Below are 25,847 nucleotides of genomic sequence, written 5' to 3' on the forward strand. Positions count from 1 at the left end.
CCTGGGCTTTGCCATGTTAAAGCCGGTCAAGACCGTTGCTTGGTATCATTCATCCCCCACGTTACCCACCATTTAAAATACTGCGATATTTATTTTTTATCGTTAATGTTGAATATGTTGGCACTTTGAACGATCTTTCATAACAACATGGTAGTAAACTGGTAAGTGTTGGTGTTAAGTGTTAAAGCTAAATTTTGTGGAGCACGTTTGGAGCGTATTTCAGATTCAAACTTAAAGTTATTTTCTTGAGATATCAAATTTGTAAGAAAAAAATGTTCTTACCCTCATAAAGTCGAAATCCGCAAAATATTCCGAGAGAGGGTGTTGAGAGGCGAAGGGTTACCATATACCTCACCTCTCTCTCCATCAAACTGACAATTGCCGCAAGTAAACTCGCCTAATGTAAATTGAGACTAAAATGTTTTGTTTTCTTTGGAGAATATCATGTAAATGTTTATTAAGAAATAACTTACAAAGCTAGGATATTGAAATTCCGGGAAGTGTTGCGCTATATAAAGGATGTTAACATATATTTTTGTGAAAAAAATTGCAAAGGATTTTTTGGTATTTATTTTTTCAAGGACAATTTTGATGTCCTTGTTATCCTTGAATGCAACAAATGAAAATTATTTAATATGACACCAACAACAAACTTTTGTCTTTTGAAATTTGAATATCGTTTAAAAAATCAACTTGATTAGAATACGAAAAATCATAAGTGCCATTTTACTCCATTTTTCCTACAGTCGCAGACGTATATAGTCCGGTTCATGTGTAATTTTGGCTGTCGGACGGTGCTATATGAAATTTTGCCTGTTTGGGCGAAGATAATTTTAATGTTAATTATACCCTCAGCATTTATGCTAACGAGGGTATATACACTTTCATACGGGCAAAATGTGCCTCATCGAAATAATGATTTTAGACCCCAAGTATGTGTGGACGAAATGTGTTTCAGACAATTTGGAGTCGATTGAGCAATGTCCGCCCGTCTGTCTGTCTGGCTGGAGCGCACGATAACTCTCGAACGGATGAACCGATTCGGTTCAAATTTTGGCTTTCATAATATTTTGCCCAAACTTAGTTTAAGTTCGAAGATGGGCTACATCGGTCCACTCCTTCCGGAACCTCCCACACAAAAGTTCGAAAATGTTCGGAAAATTTGTGCGCACGATAGCTCTTGAAGGGAGTAACTGATTTGGTCCATACTTTGCACATCCTAATATATCTTCCTGATATAGATCAGGTTCAAATATGGACTATATTTGTCTACTCCATCCGGTACCTCCCACACAAAATTTAGGATAAGTTCACTTTAAGACCTGATATCGAATCACTTTTATTTTTGTTGAAGCAACTTGCATTCGCCGCCTCAATTACGATGGTAAAAGTTTTTTTCAGGGGCAAGTCCATACTTCTTGAGAAAACAGCCCGAAGGGTGTAAAAACCCATAGGTACCATATGTAGTGGCTGGAGATCCACTTCCATAATGATCAATGTCGATCCATTCCTTTTAGTATCTCCTCCGCAAAACTTTTGATCTTTAATCCTAATCAACATTTTTGTCGGTTCAAACGCTTAAAATTCTTAAAACCCCCTAAATACATACATTTTTTGGGGAAAAAAATTGTTTCAATATACACAGGCTGAAGGTATATCACTGTCGGCAAAGCCGACTGATACTTTTTTAATTGTTTTTACTAATTTTTCTTGTTGGAGTTGAGCTGGATGATCGAAAATTTTCATTGGATTATCGAAGATTTTTTGCAATGAAAAATATTCGATCATCCATCTCAACTCAAACGAGAAAAATTAATAAAAAAAATACCATTAAATGATTTTCGCCCTAACTGATGAAGTGTCATGACGTGTTGGCTTTCAAAGTCAAACACATAACCTCCAATGGCTGTGCTAAAAAGCGTTTGTATTGGAAGCTATGCAGATTGAGAAATCAAAAGTTCAATGACAGAGAAGGCACACTCTCACAGCCGACATGTCTGATTAGGTTAAGGAACAGCGGCTGTCATAATAGACAGCCGCTCCACTCAGAGACCTTATGGTGCATTGTGTTCATCCTGGTAGTGTGCTGAAAGAGAGAGACCAAATTTACGGAAAAGATAGTCATAGTGGACAGACACAGTATGTATAAAGCTTAGATAATTTGATTATAATTATTAGGGTATGTAGGTTTAGGTAGTGTGGGTATTTGGTGGATTGATTTTAGGGCCTCCAAAGCATTCATATTTTCTAGAACCGCCGAAGACTTGATGGAGTGGGACCTGAGTGATTTAAGGGCCGCTTGACTATCGACGTAAATAGTCACCGGTGCAACTATGACCCCTCTCATATTCCTTATCAGTTCTGCGTCTTTGCAGGCCGCAAAGACTTTGGCTTGGAAGACACTACAAATTTCGTTCAGCTTGAAGGAGCGTCGTAAGTTGAGTGAATTGCTGTAGACACCTGCTCCCGTGCCTGATTCCATCTTAGAGCAACGAATTGGGCATACAATGGTCGCAAAAATCCAGTGGATGACCTTTGGTATCAGTCCCCAACTCTTGTCAATGGAGTTCTTGCTGGAGTAAAGAGTTATTTTACCTCTCTATTGTCACGTTCCTCGACATTCCTTTTCCGTGTTAATCGATGGTCCAGGATGGTGCCTGTAGGGTAAATGGTCTGACTTTTTTCTTGTTTGTGAACAAAACCAACTCAGCCTTCTCAATAATTTGACTACAGTTCCTTTCATAAGTTCTGACAAAGTTTGTGGAAACATGATGAGGACATCGTCAGCTTAAACGATTGTTTTAATTCGTAGTTTATCAAATTCCTTAAGCATTTCGTTTACCACTAGGTGCCACAGTAGCTGCGATAAGACACCACCTTGAGGTGTACCCCTTGTGACATATTACCGAATGGAACTCCCACCGATGCTTGAGTTGATTATTCGGTTGCTGAGCATTCGATCAATCCAATTGATGAGTGTGCAGAAAATACCTAAGTTTATGAGAGAGTTATGGATGGATTCAAGTCTGACGTTATTAAAGGCACCTTCTATGTCGAGAAATGCTGCCTCCATATTCCTCTCGATGAAAATTACGACTTTCTTCAGTGCTGTTTCCACCGATTTACCATTAATATAGGCATCTTGGGCAGAGCTTACGTCAGCGTTCGCAAGCCTGGCCCTTATACCAAGGTCCAGCAGACTTTCTAGGGATTTTAATAGAAACGAAGAGTCCTTTGGAAGTGTGTGACTTGACTTTCCCGCTTTAGGGATGTAAATCACAGTGACTTCTCTTCATAGAACCGGAATATATGATAAACACAAACAAGCCCTAAAAATATGATTCCAGATGTGGAATCAGTGGCATTATGCAGCATTGCTGGTATGATACAGTCTGTGATTTAAAGGGCTTGAGATGTTTATTGATGAGCTGCTAACTAACAGCGAAACCAGTCACATAATTTGCCTTCTATGAATTTATGAGATGTCATAAGGTGTGCCATCCTTGCAGATCAGATCCAGGCAAGCTGTAATTCGGAGATGCAAGTCACTTAAACGTGATTTGCAGGCCACCTCCTTCACATCCAGTGAAGTTGAGAGAATTATCTTCAAGTCTAAACCATACAAAGCCCTTTTTTTAAGATGGTATTTTAAAGAAGTTGTAGCAAAGTTTTCAGAATTCCTATTTCTTCCAACAGTGAAACAGCATTTCCACCATGCTTCACATCAACATGGTTTCCGGGAAGCTCACGACACACATAAAGTCCGTACGCAAATATATTCTAAATTATCAGACCAGATAGGCTATGAAAAAATCTTAAACCCCATAATCTTTCCAAACAAATGCTTCAGCGAACAACAACAATTTATGGAAAAGATGTGAAAGTTATTTGTTTAATTTTAAAATTTTAATTTTTTCTTATCTGTAATTAACAAAGCTTTTACATATATTTAGTTTTTTTTTGTTTCCCATGCTCTCTGGGATGTTTGTGGCACAATTATATAGTTTTTTGTATATATGTTGTTTTTATTTTTTGTTAACGTTAAAAAAAACATTTACATTATTTAATTTATTTTTAATTAATTTTTATTTTTTACGTATAATTCGATTTACATTTTTGTTATTTAAAAATAAAATATTTGTATTGTAATATTTATTAATTGTTGAACCTTTATTATCTTTTCCAGGTACTTGCTGTATTCTTAGCCCGTCGTTATCGCAATCAAAGTGATCCTGATTATTTGCCAGCACGTGCAGTCTTTCCCCATAACTATATTTATTAATAAATATTAACAAAAAAAAAAAAAAAAAACGCCTAGCTAAACATCTTTAACTAGTGGAATCTCCTATTTTCGAACAAATTATGTTAAGATATCCAAATTTTTCATTCTTAAATAGAAAATAAAATTAAACAAATGCAAGAAAATTAGGCAACTATTATTATTACAACAATCATGTTAAACGTCTTAGATTCTTTTATTGTATATGATTTTATAATTATTTTTTTATATATGTATTTATTTTAAGCATATCATATTTTATTAGTCAAAATGGGACGAAGGCTGATTTTGTTCTTTTTCGTTGTTTTTTACATTGATTTTATTTGCATTAAGAACAACAATCGTGTACACATTTTATTTAAATATTATTTAAACATTTCAATGAAGTCATAGTCATATACAGTCGGTGTACAATTTTGTTTTGTAGACCCAAGAATGCAACCAAATATTTTATTTTGAGATTATTTTAATGTAGTGCTATTTTTAAATGTAAAACAAGAAGAACCTGAACAAACTTAGAAAGAAATTTCAGTCATTATTAATAATTTCTTTAGTTTTGTAATTATCAAGATTGATTGCAAATTGTATAAAACAAAATATATAAACATTGTAAAAAGAAATGTAAATGTATTATTTGGTGTTGATGTATTAGAAAGTGCGGACTTTTTACTGCAAATCAATTTAAATTCAATTAAATGTTAACTCTGTTCAAATAATGTCATTATAACACTTATTAAGGCTTGTTCTTAAATGCCGATTTTTTATCCTATACCACAATGAAACACATAAAACTATTCTGTTTAAGAATTCACTAAAGCCTTTCTTCCCCAAGAGGAATTTTCCGTGCCCCAGACTTTCACAATCCGAATAAAAGCAAAGTTTTTTAACATCAGTCTCACCTGCGCCCATGCCCCGACCGGAGAGAAAGATGAACAGACCAAGGATATATTCTACTAGCGCCTAGAGAGAGCATATGACCGCTGCCCTGGCCATGACATTAAGATTGTTCTAGGAGATTTTAATGCTAAAATTGGGAGAGAAAATATCTTTGGTCCCACGATCGGAAAGTTCAGCCTTCATGAGAAAACATCCGACAACGGAATGAGGCTGATCGATTTTGCAGCGGCAAAAACATGGTAGTGAGTAGGGATACGTAAAATCGATTTCGGTTAATCGATTATTCGATTATTAGCCGCAAAATTTCTTAAAGTCGTAGTCGGCTATTGACTGTGCGAAAACCGGATAATCGATTATTCTTAATCGACTTTCGAAAGACGGTGTCAACTATTATTCGTAGTCGAACATTAGTCATAATCTATTATTATTCGTAGTCGACTATTAATCGTGGACGACTATTAGTCGTAGTTGACTATTGGATGTGCTAAAACCGCGTAATGGACGGTACTTGTTTATACATACATATGTATAGATGGGAAAACAAGAAACCAGATTGATCATGTTGTGATAGACGGAAGACACTCGTCCAGTGTTTTAGATGTCCGATCGATTCGAGGAGCGAACATCGATTCGGACCATTTCCTTGTAGCAGCAAAGGTACGCACTGGCCTTAATGTTGCGGCAAAAGTGCGATCTAACACAGGACGGAAGCTGGATGTCGAGAAGCTGCAAACACAACAGATATCACAAGCCTATTCCGCTGAACTGACTCACATGCTGGAAGACGGAACTGCTTGTCCCGATAATGTGGAAGCGCGGTGGCAAAGAATAGCCCATTCACTTCAAACTGCCGCAAAATCAGAGCTTGGGTACCAAAAACCACCACCTAAAAATCTATGGTACGATCAGGAGTGCCGTAAGGCTACTGAAGGAAAGAACGCGGCATACAGAGCAACCCTGCATTCAGTAGCAACACGAAGCACGAAAGAAAAATATCGGGAGAAGAGGAGAAGCGTATTTTCAGAAGAAAAAAGAAAGAGCAAGAAAAACGTGAGCGTGAGAAACTCGAGATGTTCAGAAGTCAGAATGAAGTCCGAAAATTTTACCAGAGTGTAAAACAACACACTGAAGGGTATGGTGCAGGCACATTTTCCTGCAAAGATCATGAAGGGAATCTGGTAACTGATACAGATAGCGTACTGAGGATCTGGAAGGAGCATTTCATGAAGCTCTTAGCATCGAATATGGGCGGCGATGAAGATACACCAGAACCAATCGCAAACGACGACGTTGAATGTCTTCCACCTAGCCAAAGCGAGGTCATGACATCAATTAATCGGCTGAAAAACAATAAAGCAGCAGGAGCTGATGGGAGCTGAACTGTTCAAGACAGGTGGCGAAATGATAAGGAGTATGCATCAGTTAATTACCGAAATTTGGCAGGAAGAGAGCATACCCAACGATTTGAACCTCAGCCTCCTATGTCCCGTACACAAGAAAGGAGACAAGACGGTGTGTACAAACTACAGAGGCATAAGTCTGCTCCCAATCGCATACAAAGTGCTGTCGAGTGTGCTGTGTGAACGTTTAAAACCCATGGTCAATAACATAATCGGGTCATACCAATGCGGCTTTAGACCTGGTAAATCGACAATTGACCAAATCTTCACACTGCACCAAATACTGGAGAAGACCCACGAAAGACAGATCGACACATACCACATGTTCGTCGACTATAAAGCCGCCTTCGACAGCCCAATTAGATCAAAGGTGTTTCAAGCCATGTCTGAGTTTGGTATCCCTGCAAAACTTATACGATTATGCAGGATGACATTAGCTAATACAAGATCAGCTGTTATAGTAGGAAAGAACCTCTCGGAACCCTTTTGAAACGAAACGAGGTTTTAGGCAAGGTGACAGCCTATCGTGTGACCTATATAACATTCTATTGGAAAAGGTCATACGAGAATCGAATGTATATACCGATAGAGATAAAAATAGCACTATATACAATAAGGATATAATGTTACTGGCCTACGCAGACGATATTGATATAATAGGTCGACCAACTCGATTCGTAACAGCCACCTTTGCGAATATTGAAAAAGAGTCTGCTAAAGTGGGTCTGGCAGTCAACGGCGATAAGACAAAGTTTATGGTATCAACACGCAAGACGTCCAGTAGACTCGGACCAACTGTTGATGTTCAGAACTACAATTTTGAGGTAGTAAATGACTTTATTTACATCGGCACAGCCATAAATAAAACGAACAACATCAGTTTTAAAATCAAAAGAAGAATAATATTGGCCAACAAATGCTACTTTGGTCTAAGTAAACAGTTTAAAAGTAAAACCACCTCTCGTCAAACAAAACTTACACTCTACCAGACACTGATACTACCCGTACTTATGTATGGATCTGAAGCATGGGTACTTGCGAAAGCAGATGAGGCAGAACTTGGTGTGTTTGAGAGAAAAAAAGGTTTATGGACCAATATGCGTTGACGGTGAATACCGACGTCGTATGAACCACGAGCTATTTAACGAGCAGTTTAATGATGTGATCCAAAGTTTGCAGGTGTTACATACTCTAAACTACCCGTTATGGAACCCTTACAGGGTTAAGAGTGATGGGTCCTAGTTCTTTGGAGACATGAAACTGTTAACACAATCGCCCAGTTTCCAATGTGTCGAACATAGTGTGAACCAAATGTTACGAACACCTCTGAGGGTTAGACAGAACGGTGTCCGTGGTTTTCGATGAAGTTAGACGAGGAGATCTTTTGTTTTTAGATGTTTCATAGGGGACCTAAGCTTTACTTATCCCTTAAAGGGTTAAAACGATGGACACAATGGTTTCGAACACCTCAAAGGACTACACACGACCAGTCTGGTTTTTCCGAAAAGTTGAACAAGGTGTAAACCAAAGGCTACGAACACTTCAAACAGTTAGAAAGAAAGGGCGTATGATTTTCGAAGAAGTTAAAAGAAAAGGTCAAAATAATACAAATGACTCATAGGATTGAGCCCGAGGATCCAAGAGTTACGGATTCCTCACGGGGTTAAATATGACGAACATGACGGAGCATTAAGAGTGACGGACCCATGTGTCTGGACTCTTCAAAGAGCTACACACTATGGGGCTGGGTTTTTCGAAGTGTTGAACGAGGTTAGGCAGAATGTGCCTAAGGTTTCCGATGAAGTTAATTGATGAGATCCAAACACGAAGCACCCACGGTTTCCGAAGTTTTAAGCAAGAAGTGACCCAAGGGTTACAACACAAGCCATTAAAGAAGGCTGAAGTAACCCTTTACCCAAAGATGAATACTCAGAAAGATACCCCCGACGTGCCTAAGGATTGCCGAAAATTAAACAGGGGTTGTTGTTGTTGTAACAGTGTTTTTGTTATGTTTATTTGTTCGTTCCTCTGTTCAATCTGGCTCTGGGTCTATCTCCAGTTCCAGAAAAGTGGCTGCTTCGATGGGATGTAGCCACAGATCCACTGGAGTTAGATGGGCAGGTTTGGCGGGGCAGGTAAAAAGGTGTTGTGTGTCGTGCGGGCCCATGCCGCATACTGGGCATATGTCTTGTACGGCGCGATCGATTTCCGCCCAATACGAATTTAGGCGACTGCAATATCCCGAGCGTAGTTGAGCCAAAACTACTCTGGTTTGTCGCGGCAGCTGACGCTCCTCAGCTGCGATAGATGGAGGATGTACTCCGAGTACTTTATTCACACTATAATTGCTTAAGGCCTTGGCAACTGCATCCACGTGAATACTATTTAAACCTGCTAGATACGCTTGTGGATCTAGGGGTTCTCTCCTATATCGTTGGACCTCTCCATCTAGAGCATGGATATCCTTCCTGATCTGCCTGTATGTGTCGGGTCTACCCGCAAGATGGTTATTGGGATGGCTCACACGGTAACATCCAAGCAGGTACTGCAACGAAAGCATCTCATTGTGTTGCTTTACTGGAAGAATCTTTGCCTCCTCATGTAGATGGTCCACTGAAGATTTGAGGAGGCACCCTGTCGCTGTTCTCAGGGCGGCATTCTGGCAAGTTTGAATCTTTTTCCAGTTCGAATCACATAATCTCGGGGACCAGACTGGAGCCGCATAGCTTACCACAGACCGACCTATCGCGTTATACGTGGCCAACAAGGTTTCTTTATCTGCACCCCAAGTGCTGCCGGCCAGGGACTGGAGGACCTTGTTCCTACTTTTCAAATTGTCGCAGATAGCTGTGGCGTGTGCGCACGACGTGAATGTAGTGTCGAATGTGACCCCTAAAAATTTAGGGCAGTTTGTGGTGTGTGTATATGTTCGTATTAAACAGGGGTCGTCTCAAGTAGTTAAGCGCATGAATCCAAAGGTTACGTTTTTTGGAGAATTAAAACACGACTATCTCAAAGGTTTAACGGGGTAAGATCCATGGACCTTGATAATGCCATTAAGCGGGCGAATGTTAAGTCAAGAGGTACTTACAGTTTCTGGACTCTTAAAAGAGTTTCACACTATAGGCCTGAGTTTTTCGAACTGTTGAACGGGATTAGGCAGAAGGTGCCTACGGGTTCCGATGAAGTTAAATGATGAGATCCAAACACGAAACACCCACGGTTTCCGAAGTTTTAAACAAGAAGTGACCCAAAGGTTACGTTTTTTGGAGAATTAAAACACGACGATACCAAAGGTTTATCGAAGTAAGACCCAAGGTCTTGGAACTTGATAATGCCATTAAGCGGGCGAATGTTAAGTCACGAGGTACTTACGGTTTCTGGACTCTTAAGAGAGTTACACAAAATAGGGCTGGGTTTTTCGAAGTGTTGACCGAGGTTAGGCAGAAGGTGCCTACGGGTTCCGATGAAGTTAAATAATGAGATCCAAAAACGAAGCGCCCAATCCCACGGCAGCAGGTTCTTATGTACCAGATTGACCCAGAACCATAGTGTTTCGGCCAACGGCTGCCAACCCAGCATTATATGTTGCTACAACAACAAAACGAAGCGCCCAGGGTTTATGAAATTTTAAGCAAGAAGTGACCTAAGGATAACAACACAAGCCATTAAAGCAGGCAGAAGTAATTCGTTATCTAAAGATAAATACTCAGAAGGATACATCACGACATGCCTAAGGATTCCCAAAAATTAAACAAGGCTTGTCTCAAACAGTTAAGCGCAAGAATCCAACGGTTGCGTTTTTTAGAGAATTAAAATACGAGATCCCAAAGGTTTAGCGAGGTAAGACCCAAGGTCATGGACCTTGATAATGCCATTAAGCGGGCGAATGTTAAGTAACGAGTTATCTAAGGTTTCCCCAAAGATTATAAGAGGAATACGCATGGGGTGCGGACAGATACTTTAAATGATTAAAACACTACCCTTAAGATTTCCCAAGAGTTATGAGAGTAATACACGGTGAGAACAAAGCCTCCCAGAGGTTACGGTCACCAAAGCGTTAGGGAAGCCATTGAGGTTCATGTTAGAATAAACATGAGCGGTAACAAAAGGTTATGGACACTATTTTTGGATGGATTAAATGAGAAAAACACCAATGTGTTTATGACACCTCTAAATTATAGGAATAATTGAGCACTATAGTTCTTTCGTACCGGATTGACCCGAAACCATAGTGTTTCGGCCACCGGCTGTCAACCAGCATCAAACCTATGCTTCTGCGTATGTTTTTATCCAGCTTCAACAACAAAACAACAACAGCAAGGGATACCAGAGGGTAACAGATATATGTATATAAGGTCCTGTCAAGTATTAGTCACGCCAAAATATTTAGGCTCTGAGATGGATTAAACACCAAGAACAATGAAGGAATTTGGGCACCATTAAATTCCTTCAAAGTGTTTTCTTGTAAGGATTAAACACGAGGAACTCCAAAGGTTTACGGACACTTCGAAGTCGAGACAAGAACAATTTAAGGTTTTCGAATAGATTAGAGTTAGAGACACCTCTAAGGTTCAGAGGAGAGTCAAGCCCGAAAGACACCATGATGTTACAGAAACATCTAAGGCACAAAAGGAATAGAGACACCTCTGAGGCTCTAGAAATGATTAGACATGAGGACATCAATGATTTACAGAAACTTCTAAGGTTCTGGGATGGACACTATGGCTTTCAGATGTATGAAGGGGGAGGAATCCAAAGGGTCACAGGCAACTCTAGGTTTGAGAGAAGGATTAAGCCCAATGTCAGCAAAGGGTTGCAGAACAATCTGAGGCATTGGAAAGACACTAAAGAAATACGAAAACCTCTAAGGTTCTGGCAATTATTAGTCTCGAGGAAACCAAAGGGTACAGACACCGCTAAGTTCATGGGAAGGAAAATCTAATGTTTTTGAAAGGATTAAGTGGGAGGAACATCAAAGGGTTACAGGCACATCTAAGGTTTGGAGAAGGATTAAGTCCGAGAGAATCTAAGAGGTCACAGTAAGGTAAGGTTTTGACAGGGATTAGATACGCATATTCTGAGGTTTTGACGAGAATTAGGCACGAAGTCGAAAAAGAGTACAGATTAATTTAGCTACTGGGAAAGGACACCAAAATATTGTGGATACATTTTATAGTTTAGGATTCAATTGCCTCCGATTCAACAGGTTGTTTTGCATTACGTGTACTTATGCCTACTGACACTTGTTAATTATTTTTTCGACTCTAAATATCTCACCTTGCACGCTGAATGTCCGGGTTCGGTCAGGCAAAATACCCCTCAGTGTAATTTTGGCAACATATTCTAAGTATATGTTAAGACACGCCGTTCGTATTCGGCCAAAACAGTAGGTCTCATATAATTGAGCTAATCAGGGCAATCATGACTAAATACTTCGGATTTTTCCACACGAAAAAAAAAATTTAAAAAGTAAAATTCTTTTAAAAATCAATATTTGAAAATTTTGAAAACTGGAATACTCTCGCCGAATCGGAAATGGAAATAAAAAAATGTGAAATTGGGGAAAGGGAACAAATTCCGCACGGAACTTTTATTCATGATTGGCCTGAATATGAATCGGGGTGCACACATTGATATGAGACATGTCTCAGTTGTCTCTTCTGGGGTGCTTGTGGAATACTTATTTAATTCTCTTGTTAGGATGTTTGCATTTCTTTTTCTGTCATGCTCTTATCATCGATGTGGCATTTTGTCGTTGCCATTTTGGTGCCACAAACACACAGCTCTACTTTAAACAAAATTATTTCCTATAATAACAAAACCAATCAAAGATAATACGATACCTTCAACATTTTCGATAAACAAACAAAATACAATCATTAACCAATCTACTCACCTATCCCCCAAAGCCCATATAAAAACTAAAACTAAATTGAAAAATTAATAAAAATAATGTTGCAATAAAATTTTGAGGTTATGTGTACTATATATGTATATGGAAATTTAGCAACAGTTACAAAAGTATATAAATTTAACAAATGTCCATAAACAAACAAAACAAATCACAGAAATCTATCTATGTATGTTTACAAATGTCTATGTATACAACACAATTCTGCATAATCCTGCAGCAAAACCTACCTATATCAAACATTTGTTTCTATGTACTTCAATGTCTTTGAAAACTGTAACCCAAAAATCCAGGAAACCAAAAAAAAATGTAGTTGAAGTTATTGATAATGTTGAAAATGTGTAAACCAATGAACAAAAAAATTGATTTTGTATTTGAAAAAGAAAAAAAACAACAATAAAAATGTAGCTTGTTAGTATAGTTTCTATTTAGAATATCACAAACCAAACATCAATTTTCGCCTACCTAAAATATATTTTACTGTTTCTGTTCCATAACTCACAGATCTTATATACCTAAAATCTATTCCTTTATGTACTCTGTATTTCCCACTCTTAACATTATTTTTCACATCACCTTCTTTTGAATTTCATGAAAATAATCTCTGTATTCTGTGCTGTGATTGAAATAAAAAATAAAACATCTAAAACAAAACAAACACAAATTTAGTTTTATTTTATTAAATAAATATTGGTAATTTAATATATAAACCCTGCGATATATGTATTACTAAATATATAAAGATACTATAGAAATATATTGAATAGAAATATGCCATGAAAGCATTGATGGATGTTATCGGGCGGATTGTGGAAAGTAGAGGAGCGGTATTGCAGTCATGGATAACTCGGTTTTCCAAACAAATAATGAGTGCATGGGAGGGAAGACATATCTACTTAATTCTGAAACTTTGTAGTCTAAATGAACATGGCCAATCGTGGCGTCTTATTTTGTTATGTGACAACTGAAGGAAAAAGTCGCTAAAGCCGAGTTTGTAATGTTCCGCCTCAGGTATGTGCGTTTGGATACATAGGTAGCAGTTCATTCAAACTAGGAAAAATTGGGCGGCACGCCACTTTTTAATTTATCTTGCTCCTTAATCCATAGAAAATAATTGCAGAAACAAATCAGTGAGTCGAAGGTGTTAGTGTGAATACTAGTACCTCGGCAGGACACGAAGGGGTTACAGAAACATCTGAGGCTCTAGAGTGGATTAATGTGGCGATTAGCCTTTTAATATAATTATATTAACCTGATAATATAGCCTTTAAAGTTGAGAGTGAGAGAAGAAAATGAAAAAAGGGAGTGCAAAAATCGAAACGTATAGGTAATCAGTATTGGATTTCTGTAACTCATTTTTGCTTATCGGAAAAAATCGGTCAAATTAAAAGGAAAATCATGATCATGAATGAAAAGTATGTTGACAACGGTTGTGCTATCTGTATGACTTGGCGAAAACTATTTTTTGGTTAGTTACTTACTTAGTTGGCCCATTACAGAACATTTGTTCCATAGACCGAACTAAGAAAAGATCTCCATTCCTCTCTGTTTTTCGCTTGACTTTTTGGAATACCGCGCCTTTTCATTTCTTCATCCACTTGTATGCTCCATCGAAGCTTAGGCCTGCCGATTCTGCGTGCACCGCCATGTGGCATGTATTCATACGCCTTTTTAGCGGGTTCATCATCGCTCATTCTCATGATATGGCCTAGCCAACGCAATCGTTGCATCTCGTTACGTTTAACTATATTCATGTCTTTGTATAGCTTATATAGCTCGTGGTTCATACGACGTCGATATTCACCGTCAACGCAAATCGGCCCGTAGATCTTTCGAAGAATTTTCCTCTCAAACACACCAAGCACTGCCTTATCTGCTTGCGCAAGTACCCATGCTTCGGAGCCATACATTAGCACGGGTAGTATCAGCGTTTTGTATAGTGTTATTTTTGTTTGACGAGATGTGGCTTTGTTTTTAAATTGCTTATTTAAACCATAGTATCATCTTTTGGCCAATACAATTCATCTTCTTATTTCACAACTGATGTTGTTTGTTGTGTCTATGACAGTGCCGAGTAGACGAAGTCTTTAACTACCTCAAAATTGTAGGTACCAACTTCCACAGTTGGTCCGAGCTCTATGGACGCTTTGCGCGTCGACACCATCAATTTGGTCTTTTCGCCGTTTACCGCCAGACCCACTTTCGCAGATTCTGCTTCGACCTTCCTAAAGGTATCAGTTACTTCCTTTACTGATCGTCCGATGATGTCTATGTCATCAGCATAGGCAAGTAACATGTGGCTATTGGTGTAAATTGTGCCATTTCTTTTGACATTTGCATCTCGTATTACCTTTTCCAGCAAAATGTTGAATAGGTCACACGAAAGGCTGTCTCCTTGTCTGAAACCTCTTTTGGTACAAAATTCTTCGGAGAGGTTCTTTCCAATTTTAACTGAGGACCTAGTATCAGTTAAAGTCATCTTACAAAGCCGGATGAGCTTTGCGGGGATACCAAATTCAGACATTGCGTGGAATACCTTTGATCGGAGGGGACTGTCGAATGCTGAATTATAATCGACAAAAAGGTGAAATGTGTCGATCTGCATCTCTTGGGTCTTCTCTAGGATTTGCCGCAGGGTAAATATCTGGTCAATGGTGGACTTGCCAGGTCTAAAGCCACATTGGTATGGTCCAATTATTTCGTTGACCATTGGCTTTTTTTGTTGCTAACATAAAAAACATTTTTTCAAATCTATAGGTATGTATCCGTCGCTAGCGCTAATGAAGGTGCCACAGGCGATAATATGCGACGGGTTCTTCGATACCGTTTTGACCCAGAACCATCCGGCCAGCGGCTGCCCCCTCAGTGTGCATACATATGTTTGTATTTGTATCGTTTTTTTTTTGTGATGGGAGCAGCATTATCCAGAATTCCTGCTCTGGATTATTTTGGTCCGTGCCGGGGCGGAGGAAACCCCAGGACTAATTTATATGTGCTTAGTATGTCTTATGTGCTTAGTATGTCAGGGACTTTATTGCTGCATGCTTCGTGAACACAGTCCCCAGTCAGTCATCATCAGAATATGAGACTCCCCCGCAGTCCACCCAGAAGCAGCCACACACGCAGCACTTAACACCAGCCTTTACTATTCCAATGACTGAAAATGCATCCATTCAACAATTTAATTGCAAAGGACTTCGGTGTAAGTTCGAGGAAACTATCGATTTCATAAGTCGGAAGAATATGGTCGCGGGAGTGCAGGAAACCAAGCACAACAAGAACTGCAGCAGAATTATTCCACTCCCAAAACCGGACAAATCTGCTAGGAGGGGAGATTCCTATCGTCCGATCTCCCTACTTTCACCCCTAGCCAAGGTTTTGGAGTCTCTGCTGCTGCCAAGCATGACGGAACATCTTCCAATCCCAAACCACCAACATGGATTCCGGAAAGCACACAGCACCACCACTGCCCTCACAAGCGTCGTGAACAACATCGCGAATGGCCTAAACCAGCGCACACCTACCCATAGGACAATTGTCGTGTCTCTGGATCTATCTAAGGCCTTCGATACTTCACGCCATTCTTCTAGACGACATCCTTAATTCCACTTTGCCTCACACAATCAAGCGTTGGTTATGTAATTATATAAACGGCGGGCAGGCTCATGTGGAATACAGAGGCAGAAAATCTAAGAGCCGTAAGATTAAGATGGGTGTACCGCAGGGTGGGGTCATCTCCCCACTGCTCTTTAATCATTACGTTGCCAATTTTCCTGCACCTCCAGAAGGAGTAAAACATGTTACTTATGCAGACGACTGCACAATAATGGCAACAGGTGTCAACATCCGCTCGCTGGAGGCCAAAATAAATTGTTACCTCAACACCATCTCGCAGTTTTTGCAGGAGACATTTACAGCTTTCGCCGCCAAAATTAACTGCAACTCCCTTCACAACATGGACCAGACGACTGCACAATAATGGCAACAGGTGTCAACATCCGCTCGCTGGTGGCCAAAATAAATTGCTACCTTAACACCATCTCGCAGTTTTTGCAGGATAGACATTTACAGCTTTCGCCGCCAAAATCAACTGCAACTCCCTTCACAACATGGACCAAGGAGGTGAGGAGGTCCCTGAACATCAAAGTCGGAGATCTGGAGATACCAACTGTCCGGAGCCTAAGAATTCTTGGTGTTGTCTTCGACAACCTCCTCACTTTCTCCAAACATGCAGCCGCCATAAAAACGAAAGTTCAGAAGAGGAACAAAGTGCTAAAAGCCATCTCTGGCACGTCCTCGGGTAAGGACAAGGAGGTCCTGCTGACTACATACAAAGCAGTCAGTCGCTCAGTTTTAAACTACGCTGTCCCAGTCTGGACGCCGTTTGTAAGCAATACAAGGTGGAGAGCTCTGCAGACTACGCAGAACAACGCCATTCGCGCCGCTACCGGATGTGTCCAGATGTCGAGTGTGGACCATCTACATCAGGAGGCATCCTTGTCAGTGAAGCAAGATAATGTGTTGCTCTTTCGACAGTTCCTGCTGGCATGTCATCAGCCAACGCATCCCAACCACGACATTGTGGTTCACGATTCACCCCCTAGACGCATCTGGAAGGACATCCGACGATACAGCTCCGACATCCAGGATGTCATTCCATCAGACATCGACTGACTGTCACTGGCAGCATCGTTGAAGACCATTCATACCCGTGCAGTCCAGTCCAGCAAGCAGTAGAAGGGTATGAATACAAACGTGTCCTACAACAACATCCTCCAGCGGTTGCAGATTCTGAGAAGTCCCTACCCAGATGCACAAGAACCATCCTGCACAACTACGATCTGTCTGGTCTACCATCAATACCTACCAAGCCAGAAACATAAAAGGTGTTGAGGACCTGTGCCCGCATTGCAGACGGGGACCTCACAATACTAAGCACTTGTTACCTTGTTCAGCTCGGCCCACAGACCTGCGCCCTATTGACCTGTGGTGCCGACCAGTACAAGTTGCGGCATTCCTCCAACTTCCTATCCAACCAGACTAAAATAGTTCCACAATCCACCAACCCCACACATCATCCTTACACAAACACAACCAATCCACATACACAACTCATCCATAACCCACATACAACACCAATAACACCTCACTCATCAACCACTTCCCACACATAATAGTCACTACCAATATTAACATTCTTATGTTGTTTTAATCCATATCAACATCTCATGGATTTTCAGGGGAAACAAGACGGAAGATACAGTCCACCTGTTACAACAACAACAACTGCAGCTTTAATCCCACGGCAGCGGGTTCTTTGTACCGGATTGATCCGAAACTAAAAGTATTACGGCCGTCGGCTACCAACCCATCATCAAACCTATACTGCTACAACAACTACTGCAGCTTACAGCGTTGTAATGGTTACAACGTACTGAGAAAGGCTCGTACCATTCTGTTCAGTACATACCTATCTTGCCTGGATCTAGTGACCCGTACATGAAATGTATGGGATAGCAGTCAGGTGTGGAACTACTGAGGTAGAGTTGAATAACTTATACATCTCGCCGATAATTTTCATTATCCATTATCATTAACTAATAATGTGCCATTCCGTCGTCGGCAATGACCAGAGGGGTATAGTGCTGGCTGAGCAGATCAATAGCTCTTCGTTTTGCAATGTCAACGAGGACGATTTTACCAAAACTAGCTGAGATCGTCACAGTTCGCCATATATAACCATCGTGATACCCTCAGGAAGATATCTAATGTGACGAAGTTCTCTTCTCTTCGCCCTGTTACTCCCGTAATGCTCGACAAACTCTCGATTAATAACTTTCGCACGTCTTCATCAAACTTGACAGAGGTCATTCCTTCCTTCAAATTTACTAAATCTGGTTCTAATGTTGCAATCCCATCGTCACTGCTGGGAAGTTTTGGTATTCGATCCGCAGGTATGTGGCGAGCGGCTGCAGCAATGATGATGTCTCGGAACGTCCTTCTGAAACCAGGCCAGTTATATTGACCATGATTGATGAAAGTGCGGCGTTCAGAGATGATGAAATCAAGGAGTCTGTGATGGCGACAATTATGTGGTGATGGTCTGATCAAAGAGAAACGACGGGTTTCCAGGTAACATAATTTATCAGACCAGGTAACACGATGTTTATATCTAGCGAACTATGACACTCCCCGCTAATTCTGGTAGGGCCGTACTTATTGACCGTACAAAACATTTAGCTATCAATCTGCTCAGCCTTTGGCCATTTCCGAGGACGAATTACCACATTTTGAACATTAAAGTCCCTCAAGATCAGACGGTGTTGGTGGTCTGTGTAATTGGCCGATATGAGCTTCCCATGTTTGCTGGTTTTCCAGACTTGGGGACGGGGACTATTTTCCCTATCTTCCACATATCTGGGATTTAGAGTGTGTTAAGGCATTGGTTGAATGTGTGTGCCATGTATGAGGCACCATTAGGTCCTATGTGTTTTAACATTTTTGTTGCCAGTCCATCCGGCCAATTGCGGTTGAGTTCTTGGCGGCTTTAATGATTTTCATTACCATTTCTAACGTTATGGAAGAAGGTCCGAGTTCAGAGCTATGTCCAGGTGCCAGGCGGTGTCCGCAACCAGGTCGGGACTTACCATTGTGACGTCCGGGGAACTTCAGCATGATGTCCACTTGCCAGGTGGTGTCCTTAACCAGGTCGGGACTGACCATTGCAACGTCCGGGGCATGATGCCGTTATTCGAGTGGAATGGTCTTCATTTAGTGGACAGAAATTGGAGTTATCCACCTGTTCGGCTATGTGGTTGCCCCTAGTGTCACCAACTGTCGTCGTTAGTAGAAAAATTATAGGATAGTGCCCAGTTAGTAGAACAATTATAGGATAGTGGTAGGAAGGTATAAGGAAACAAGTAAATAAGTGTCAGTCGGCTTTGCCGACAGAGATATACCCTCAGCCTGAGTAAATTGAAACACTTTGTTCCCATATGCTGCTCCCAGCACAGAAAACCGATACAAATACAAACAGGCATACACTGAGGTGGCAGCCGCTGGCCGGAACACTGGTGTAGTGTGGTTCCGGGTAAATCCGATAACGAAGAACCCGCCGTAGTGAGATTGTTTGCATCGGTTTAGAGGTATTTTTTGGGTAGGTTGTTGTAAGCGTAGTTTTTTTTCGCCTTGTGCGCCTTAGAGCTTTTTAACAATATCCGAAGCTTACTGTTTACAAATATTCCAAAACCAACTCAAACACTGTTTGAGTTAAGTTCAAAAATTGGGTTAAAACTCAAAAAGAAAAAATACTCAAGGATATTACTCAAGATAAAAGCTTTAAAAACCGTGAGAGCTACAATTGTGAGAGCGACATTGAAATGAAATGTGAGAGTATTTGTTAGAGAAAGATGTATACAAATCTCTCTTTTGTAAATAGTTTTCTCTCTCACATTATCTCTGAATGGCTGGTACCAGCAGGACATTAACTTCTGTTAATGATTTAAATGTGTATCTTACTCTCACTCTCTCTCTCTTTCCTTGTATCCTTTTGTGTGGTGTGTACCCCCTCATGTACAGAGACAAGTAAAAAAAACTTTACAATTATGCATAGCTTTGCGTGTGTGTGTCTGTATGAGTTTGTATCCTCTGTTCATGGCAATTTCCGCAACAAGAGATTATATAATCGAACATTGACGTGAAACATACACATTCAAAAGCAATCATCTAAGCACACACAGCTACATGCTCCACTAGACTTGCACTGCATTTGTGTGCAAACACTGAGAGTGCAAGAGTCCTTGCTGCAGTGACTAACTGTTGTTGTTGTTTCTTGTCTCCTTGCTACTGCTGGCTACTCTTGCAATGGGTAAGTGGCTTAGAGCGGTTTTATTGAATGTCACTTTCAAACAAAAACCAGTTTTATAATGTTGAGGTCTACCTTATACATGATGGCAGGATTCTTTTGGCTGCTACACAGCATCACAGACAACAAAGGAGGATATCCTCAGGCAGGCACTGCCTCCCAAAGTAGTAAAGTTTGCTAATTGGAGGAGAAGAAGAAGCAGGGGAGGTCGAAGAAGACAACAACAAAGAAGGGTGTGGTACCCCAATGTCATTGAGTGTGGATATTTGTTGTTTGCATTCCAAAAACAGAAATATTTACAAAAAAATAAAAGTGTAAACAAATTGCATGCATGGCTGCCAAGTGCAATGAAGCTACGATAAGTGTGGGCAACAGGCCGGCCAATGTATGTTTTCGTTGGAACTATTTCAATATTTGAAGGATATTTACTTTTAAAATTAGATTAATGTTAACATATAATAAACGGTTCAAGGGAAAGCATTTTAGAATTTATGTTCATGGATGTAAAGTGTTTACAAATATTTTCCTCGAATATCCGCACAAGGAGGAGGGGGGAGTAGGGAGACTTTGCGCAGCCGTTGCTTAATAGGCAAATAATTTGAGTATAAAAAATATGTACATGGGTGACGTAGGGGGATGGAAGATACCAAGGAACGGTCCTGACCGGTTTTAACATGGCAAAGCTCAGGATTTATCTTGGTCCCTCTTTCATCTCAAGTGGACACTGACCTCCCCGTGTTGTCACCTGGGGAACTGCCTTTAACACCCGTTAAAGGTAGTGAGCTAACATGTGCCGCGCGTTCACCCATTAGAACGTTAAAAACTTGGGTTTAGGCGTCGGGTTAGTAACCCTCCCCTAGAAAAAACAGCCTACTATGAAAAAACGAAAGAAAAAAAAATATGTACATATGTTGTGGACCAATTTAGCTATACTCCGACATTATCTTTGAATAGGCCTTATTCAGTTCAAAAGGTGCAGTGCGCCGTGCGAGTCTCTGCCACATGCCGGTCAAATGGTTTGTCATAAAAAGTTTACCGTTAGGAATTTGGACGGCTGCACAACCCCGTTCTTCAGCTGCCCTATGTCACAATGTGTAGTGGCTGAAACGCATTATCAGCCGAGTCGATCCAAAATTTGGCCTTCGTAATATTTTCTCCAAACTTATTTTAGGTTCGAAGATGGGCACTATCGTTGTGTGTTTAAGCGATAATACCTTTTCATGGGCTTCCTGACATAGTGGTCCAAAAGCTTTAAGTTATACGGTAACCAACTGAAGTGACTGGTGGGCACAATATCTATCGAAGGGAATGACTACCAAAAAAAGACTCGCTTCTAAATTGGACTATGTCGGTCCATTCCTTCAAATATATCCTCCAGCACCAATAACAACACTTTTGAGTCAATTCCACGGCGGCCGGTTGTATGTACCGGATTGACTCGGAGGAATTTCGACCAGGGACCGTCACCTTAACAATTATGTGTTTGTGTTCGTGTATTTTTTTACCATGGGAGCGGCAATTTATCCCGGAATGCCTGCTCCGAGCTCTTCTGCTCCGTGCCGGGATAGAGATGAACCCCGGGCCAGTATGGATCTGTTCCGTTTGCCAGATCGGCATCCACCACATGTCAACAATGGTGAGATGTAATGGATGAATTTTCGTGGGTGCTCTGGCCTTAGTAGCACCCGGGATTACAGCGTTAGGTATGTTGCTGCTTGGTGCATCAGCACATCGCCCAGTGCGTCTTCTACGTCGTCGTCGGAATACGAGATGCCACCGCAGTCTCCCCAACAACAACAAATGCAGCATCTAACACCACATGTTTTTGTTCAACGGCCCGGAAATGCATCATTCCTGCAATTCAATTGCAACGGTCTCCGCAATAAGGTCAGCGAAATTGTAGATTTTACGAGTCGGAAAAACATCATGGTCGCCGCAATCCAAGAATCAAAGCTCACCGCCACTTGTAGCTTGCGTTGTGATTGTTACAACGGTTTGCGGAAGGATCGCACAGGAAGCGGAGGAGGAGGACTTGCCTTCCTGATACTCCAGTCTGTCTAGTACAGACCTATTTCGCTTGAGCTTGTCACTAGTGACCCATACATGGAAAGTATGGGTGTAGCAGTAAAGTGTGGTACTGCCGATGAATAGATGTGCCCGGCGTTATATGCCCGATATTTGTTCGCTTTTAGAGGGCAAAAACCGTCTGGTGCTAGGGGACTTCAATGCTCATCACGAGCTTTGGCATTCCGTCCTAGGTAATGACCAGAGGGATACAGCGCTTGTCGAGCAAATTGATAGCTCCACGTTTTGCGCGGTGAATGAAGACGCTCCTACGAGGATTAGAGGAGAATGCCACAGTTCGCCAGATATCACCATTGTGGCACCAGGTCTGATAAATGACGTATCCTGGCAATCCGTCATTTCCCTCAGCTCAGACCACCTCCCTATCATCGTCTCCGTAAACAGACCACCCGATTTCATAACCCCTGAACGCAGTACTTTCCTGAACAATGGGAAAGCTGATTGGCAAGGGTACAGAGAATTTACCAATCACCGCTTTAGAGAATTGCCCTCTCCCTCAGATCCTCGGGTAGCTGAGAAAACTTTCCGGGACACTGCAGCAGCCGCTCGATACATACCTGCTGGTCGAATACCAGAAATAAGACCAAATTTCCCTGCAGAGGCGACGGGACTAGCAAGTGAGCGTGATTAGCTTCGTCGTACGAACCCTGAATACCCAAGAGTTAGAGAGCTTACTCTTGAAGTCAACAGGTTAGCAGGCGAACATAAACGGAAAAAGTGGCTAGACCACCTGAAGCAATTCAACATTGGCGCAGGATTAAGTAAATTGTGGGCAACGGTTAAATCACTCTCGAATCCGGAAAAAAAGGATGACAGAACAGCAGTTACTTTCAACGGCGTGCCCGTAACTGACCCAAAGAGATGCGCGTGTTATTTTAACCCGCAGTTCATAGAACACCCCGAGAGGGATAGGGCGAAGAGAAGTGTGCTACGCTGTATAAGAAGAGCACTTTCAGCCGAGGAGGCACCACCACAATTTAAGCGATGTTGCAGATGCCATCCGAAACGCGAAATCATTCAAAGCGTTGGGCCCACACCGAATATCGATGGTAATGCTTAAGCAAGTGGATGAACCTGGAGTTGAGAATTTAACAAGTGTCCTCAACCTATCGTTAGTCACCCATATTATACCAGATGCCTTAAAAGTTGGCAGAGTGGTCCCGTTACTAAAGCCTGGCATTGATGCCAGCAGAGGCGAATCGTACAGGCTGATTTCGCTCCTGTCGCCATTAGCAAAGATCCTAGAGGCACTATTCCTCCCCACGATGAGAAGGTGTTTTCCAGTTGCCCAACATCAACATGGATTTCGGAAAATGCATAGTACTACAACAACATTAGATGCCATATCCACACATATCAGTAGAGGACTGAACAAGAAAAGGCCGTGCGACTGAACAGTCATGGTGGCTCTTGACCTATCGAAAGCTTTCGATACCGTCAACCATGCCAAGCTGTTCGAGGATATAGAGAAGACTACTCTCCAGCCATGTTTGAAACGGTGGGTAATCAACTATATGTGCGGACGCCACTCGTTTGTGGAACTCAGAGACAAGAAGTCCAAACCCCGTAGAGTGAAACATGGAGTTCCCCAAGGAGGGGTGATATCTCCGGAACTGTTTAACCTCTACCTTTTTGAAATTCCCCACCCTCCAAACGGCATAGAGATCGTGATGTATGCGAATGATTGTACGATCTTGGCGTCGGGTCCTATCGTCGATGATATATGTGATAGGTTAAATGTCAACATAGCTGACCTAGTGCAGTTCTTCCATCTGAGGAATATGAAAATATCCGACGCTAAATCCACAGCCACACTGTTCACCACATGGACGGCTGAAATGAGGCTCCCACTGAAGATATTGGTCGATGGTGCACTGATTCCGACTGGGTGTAACGTTCGATAGCATATTTAAGACGTCCGCGCATGCCACAGCTATTTGCGAAAAGATCAGTAGTGCGATTCTTTAACTCATTTTTTGAGTTACCGACAAAAATCGGTAAAATTAAAACTCAAAATTATGAATGGCAAGTTCAAATAAAAGTTGACAACACTGTTGCTGTTGGTACAACTTTGCGACTACTTTTTATTGGTCGCTAACTTACCGAATAATATTGTTAATTACCGAAATTATAAGGTTTTAATTTTACCGATTTTTGTCGATAACTCAAAAAATGAGTTAAAGAATCGCACAACAGAAGTAGGAACAACTTACTCAAGTCGCTGGTCGGCAGCACTTGGGGAGCTGACAAAGAAACCTTGTTGACCACCTACAATGCAATAGGCCGGTCTGTGGTAAGCTATGCGGCGCCAGCGTGGTCTGGTTAGCACTACGCAGTGGAAGAAGATTCAAACCTGCCAGCATGCTGCCCTGAGGACTGCAACAGGGTGCCTCCTCATGACACCAGTGGAACATCTTCATGAGGAGACGAAGATTTTATCGATGCGTCAACACAATAAGATGTTGTCGATGCAGTACCTGCTTAGGTGTTATCGCAGTGAGCATCCCTGTCACGATTTAATGGACAGGCTTCCTCCGCCCAGGCACGTCGGGAGAGATCTTCATGATTAAGAGAGAGAGAGGTCCAAAGGTATAAAAGAGAACATCTAGACCAACGAGCCTGTCACTATCAGGCAGGCTTGGATAGCATTCACACTGATATGGTTGCGCAGGCAGTACAGACATACAGTGTGAATGCCGTACTTGTAGACCACCCCCCATCCATCGCAGCAGAAAAACGCCAGCTGCCAAGGCAAACACGAGTGGTTTTAGCCCAGTTAAGATCCGGACGATGCAGCCGCCTCAATTGGTATTGGGCCCAAATTGACGCGACGATATCCACGATGATTGAAAGTTTCAATTCGCACAGGCTGAGGGTATATCTCTGTCGGCATAGCCGACTGATAGTTTTTTACTTGTTCCTTATAATCATGGTCTGAAGGTATTTTGCTGTCTGTGTTTTTATACCCTCAGTCTTTAGGCTAAAGAGGGTATTTACACTTTGATACGACCAAAAATGTGCCTCATCGAAATAATGGTTTTAGACCCCAAGTATGTTTGTACGATATCCGTTTCAGGCAATTTTGAGTAGATCTAGCAATGTCCGTCCGTCTGTCTGTCTGTCTGGCAGGCTGGTGCGCACGATAACTCACGAACGGATTAATCGATTCGGTTCAAATTTTGGGTATCGAAATATTTTACCCAGATTCGATTTAAGTTCGAAGATGGGCCATATAGGTCCACTCCTTCAGGTACCTCCCCCACAAATGTTCAAAAATTGTCGCAAAACTTGTGCGCACTATAACTCTTGTAGGGAATAACCGATTTGGTCCATACTTTGCACATCGTGCAGTTTCTACCAAACTTAGATGAGGTTCCAATATGGACTCAATCGGTCCACTCCTTCGGG

General features: G+C 41.4%; 1 protein-coding gene across 2 annotated transcripts in view; it reads left to right on the forward strand.

The window, feature by feature from the left end:
- Positions 1–13,148, forward strand: part of Tsp97E (Tetraspanin 97E) — a 51,423-nt gene extending 38,275 nt beyond the window's left edge. For both annotated transcript variants that reach the window (XR_012409176.1, XM_073961884.1), the window contains one exon: positions 4,187–13,148. Coding sequence is in view for 1 of the 2 variants with exons in the window: in XM_073961884.1 (XP_073817985.1) it covers positions 4,187–4,282 (96 nt within the window). In the remaining variant the exon portion in view is untranslated. The remainder of the gene's footprint in view (positions 1–4,186) is intronic.
- The last annotated feature ends 12,699 nt before the right edge of the window (positions 13,149–25,847 follow it).

The sequence above is a fragment of the Musca autumnalis genome, unplaced genomic scaffold (genome assembly GCF_047663935.1).
Source record: "Musca autumnalis isolate F117 unplaced genomic scaffold, ASM4766393v1 scaffold_1, whole genome shotgun sequence".
NCBI classification, from domain to species: Eukaryota; Metazoa; Arthropoda; class Insecta; order Diptera; family Muscidae; genus Musca; species Musca autumnalis.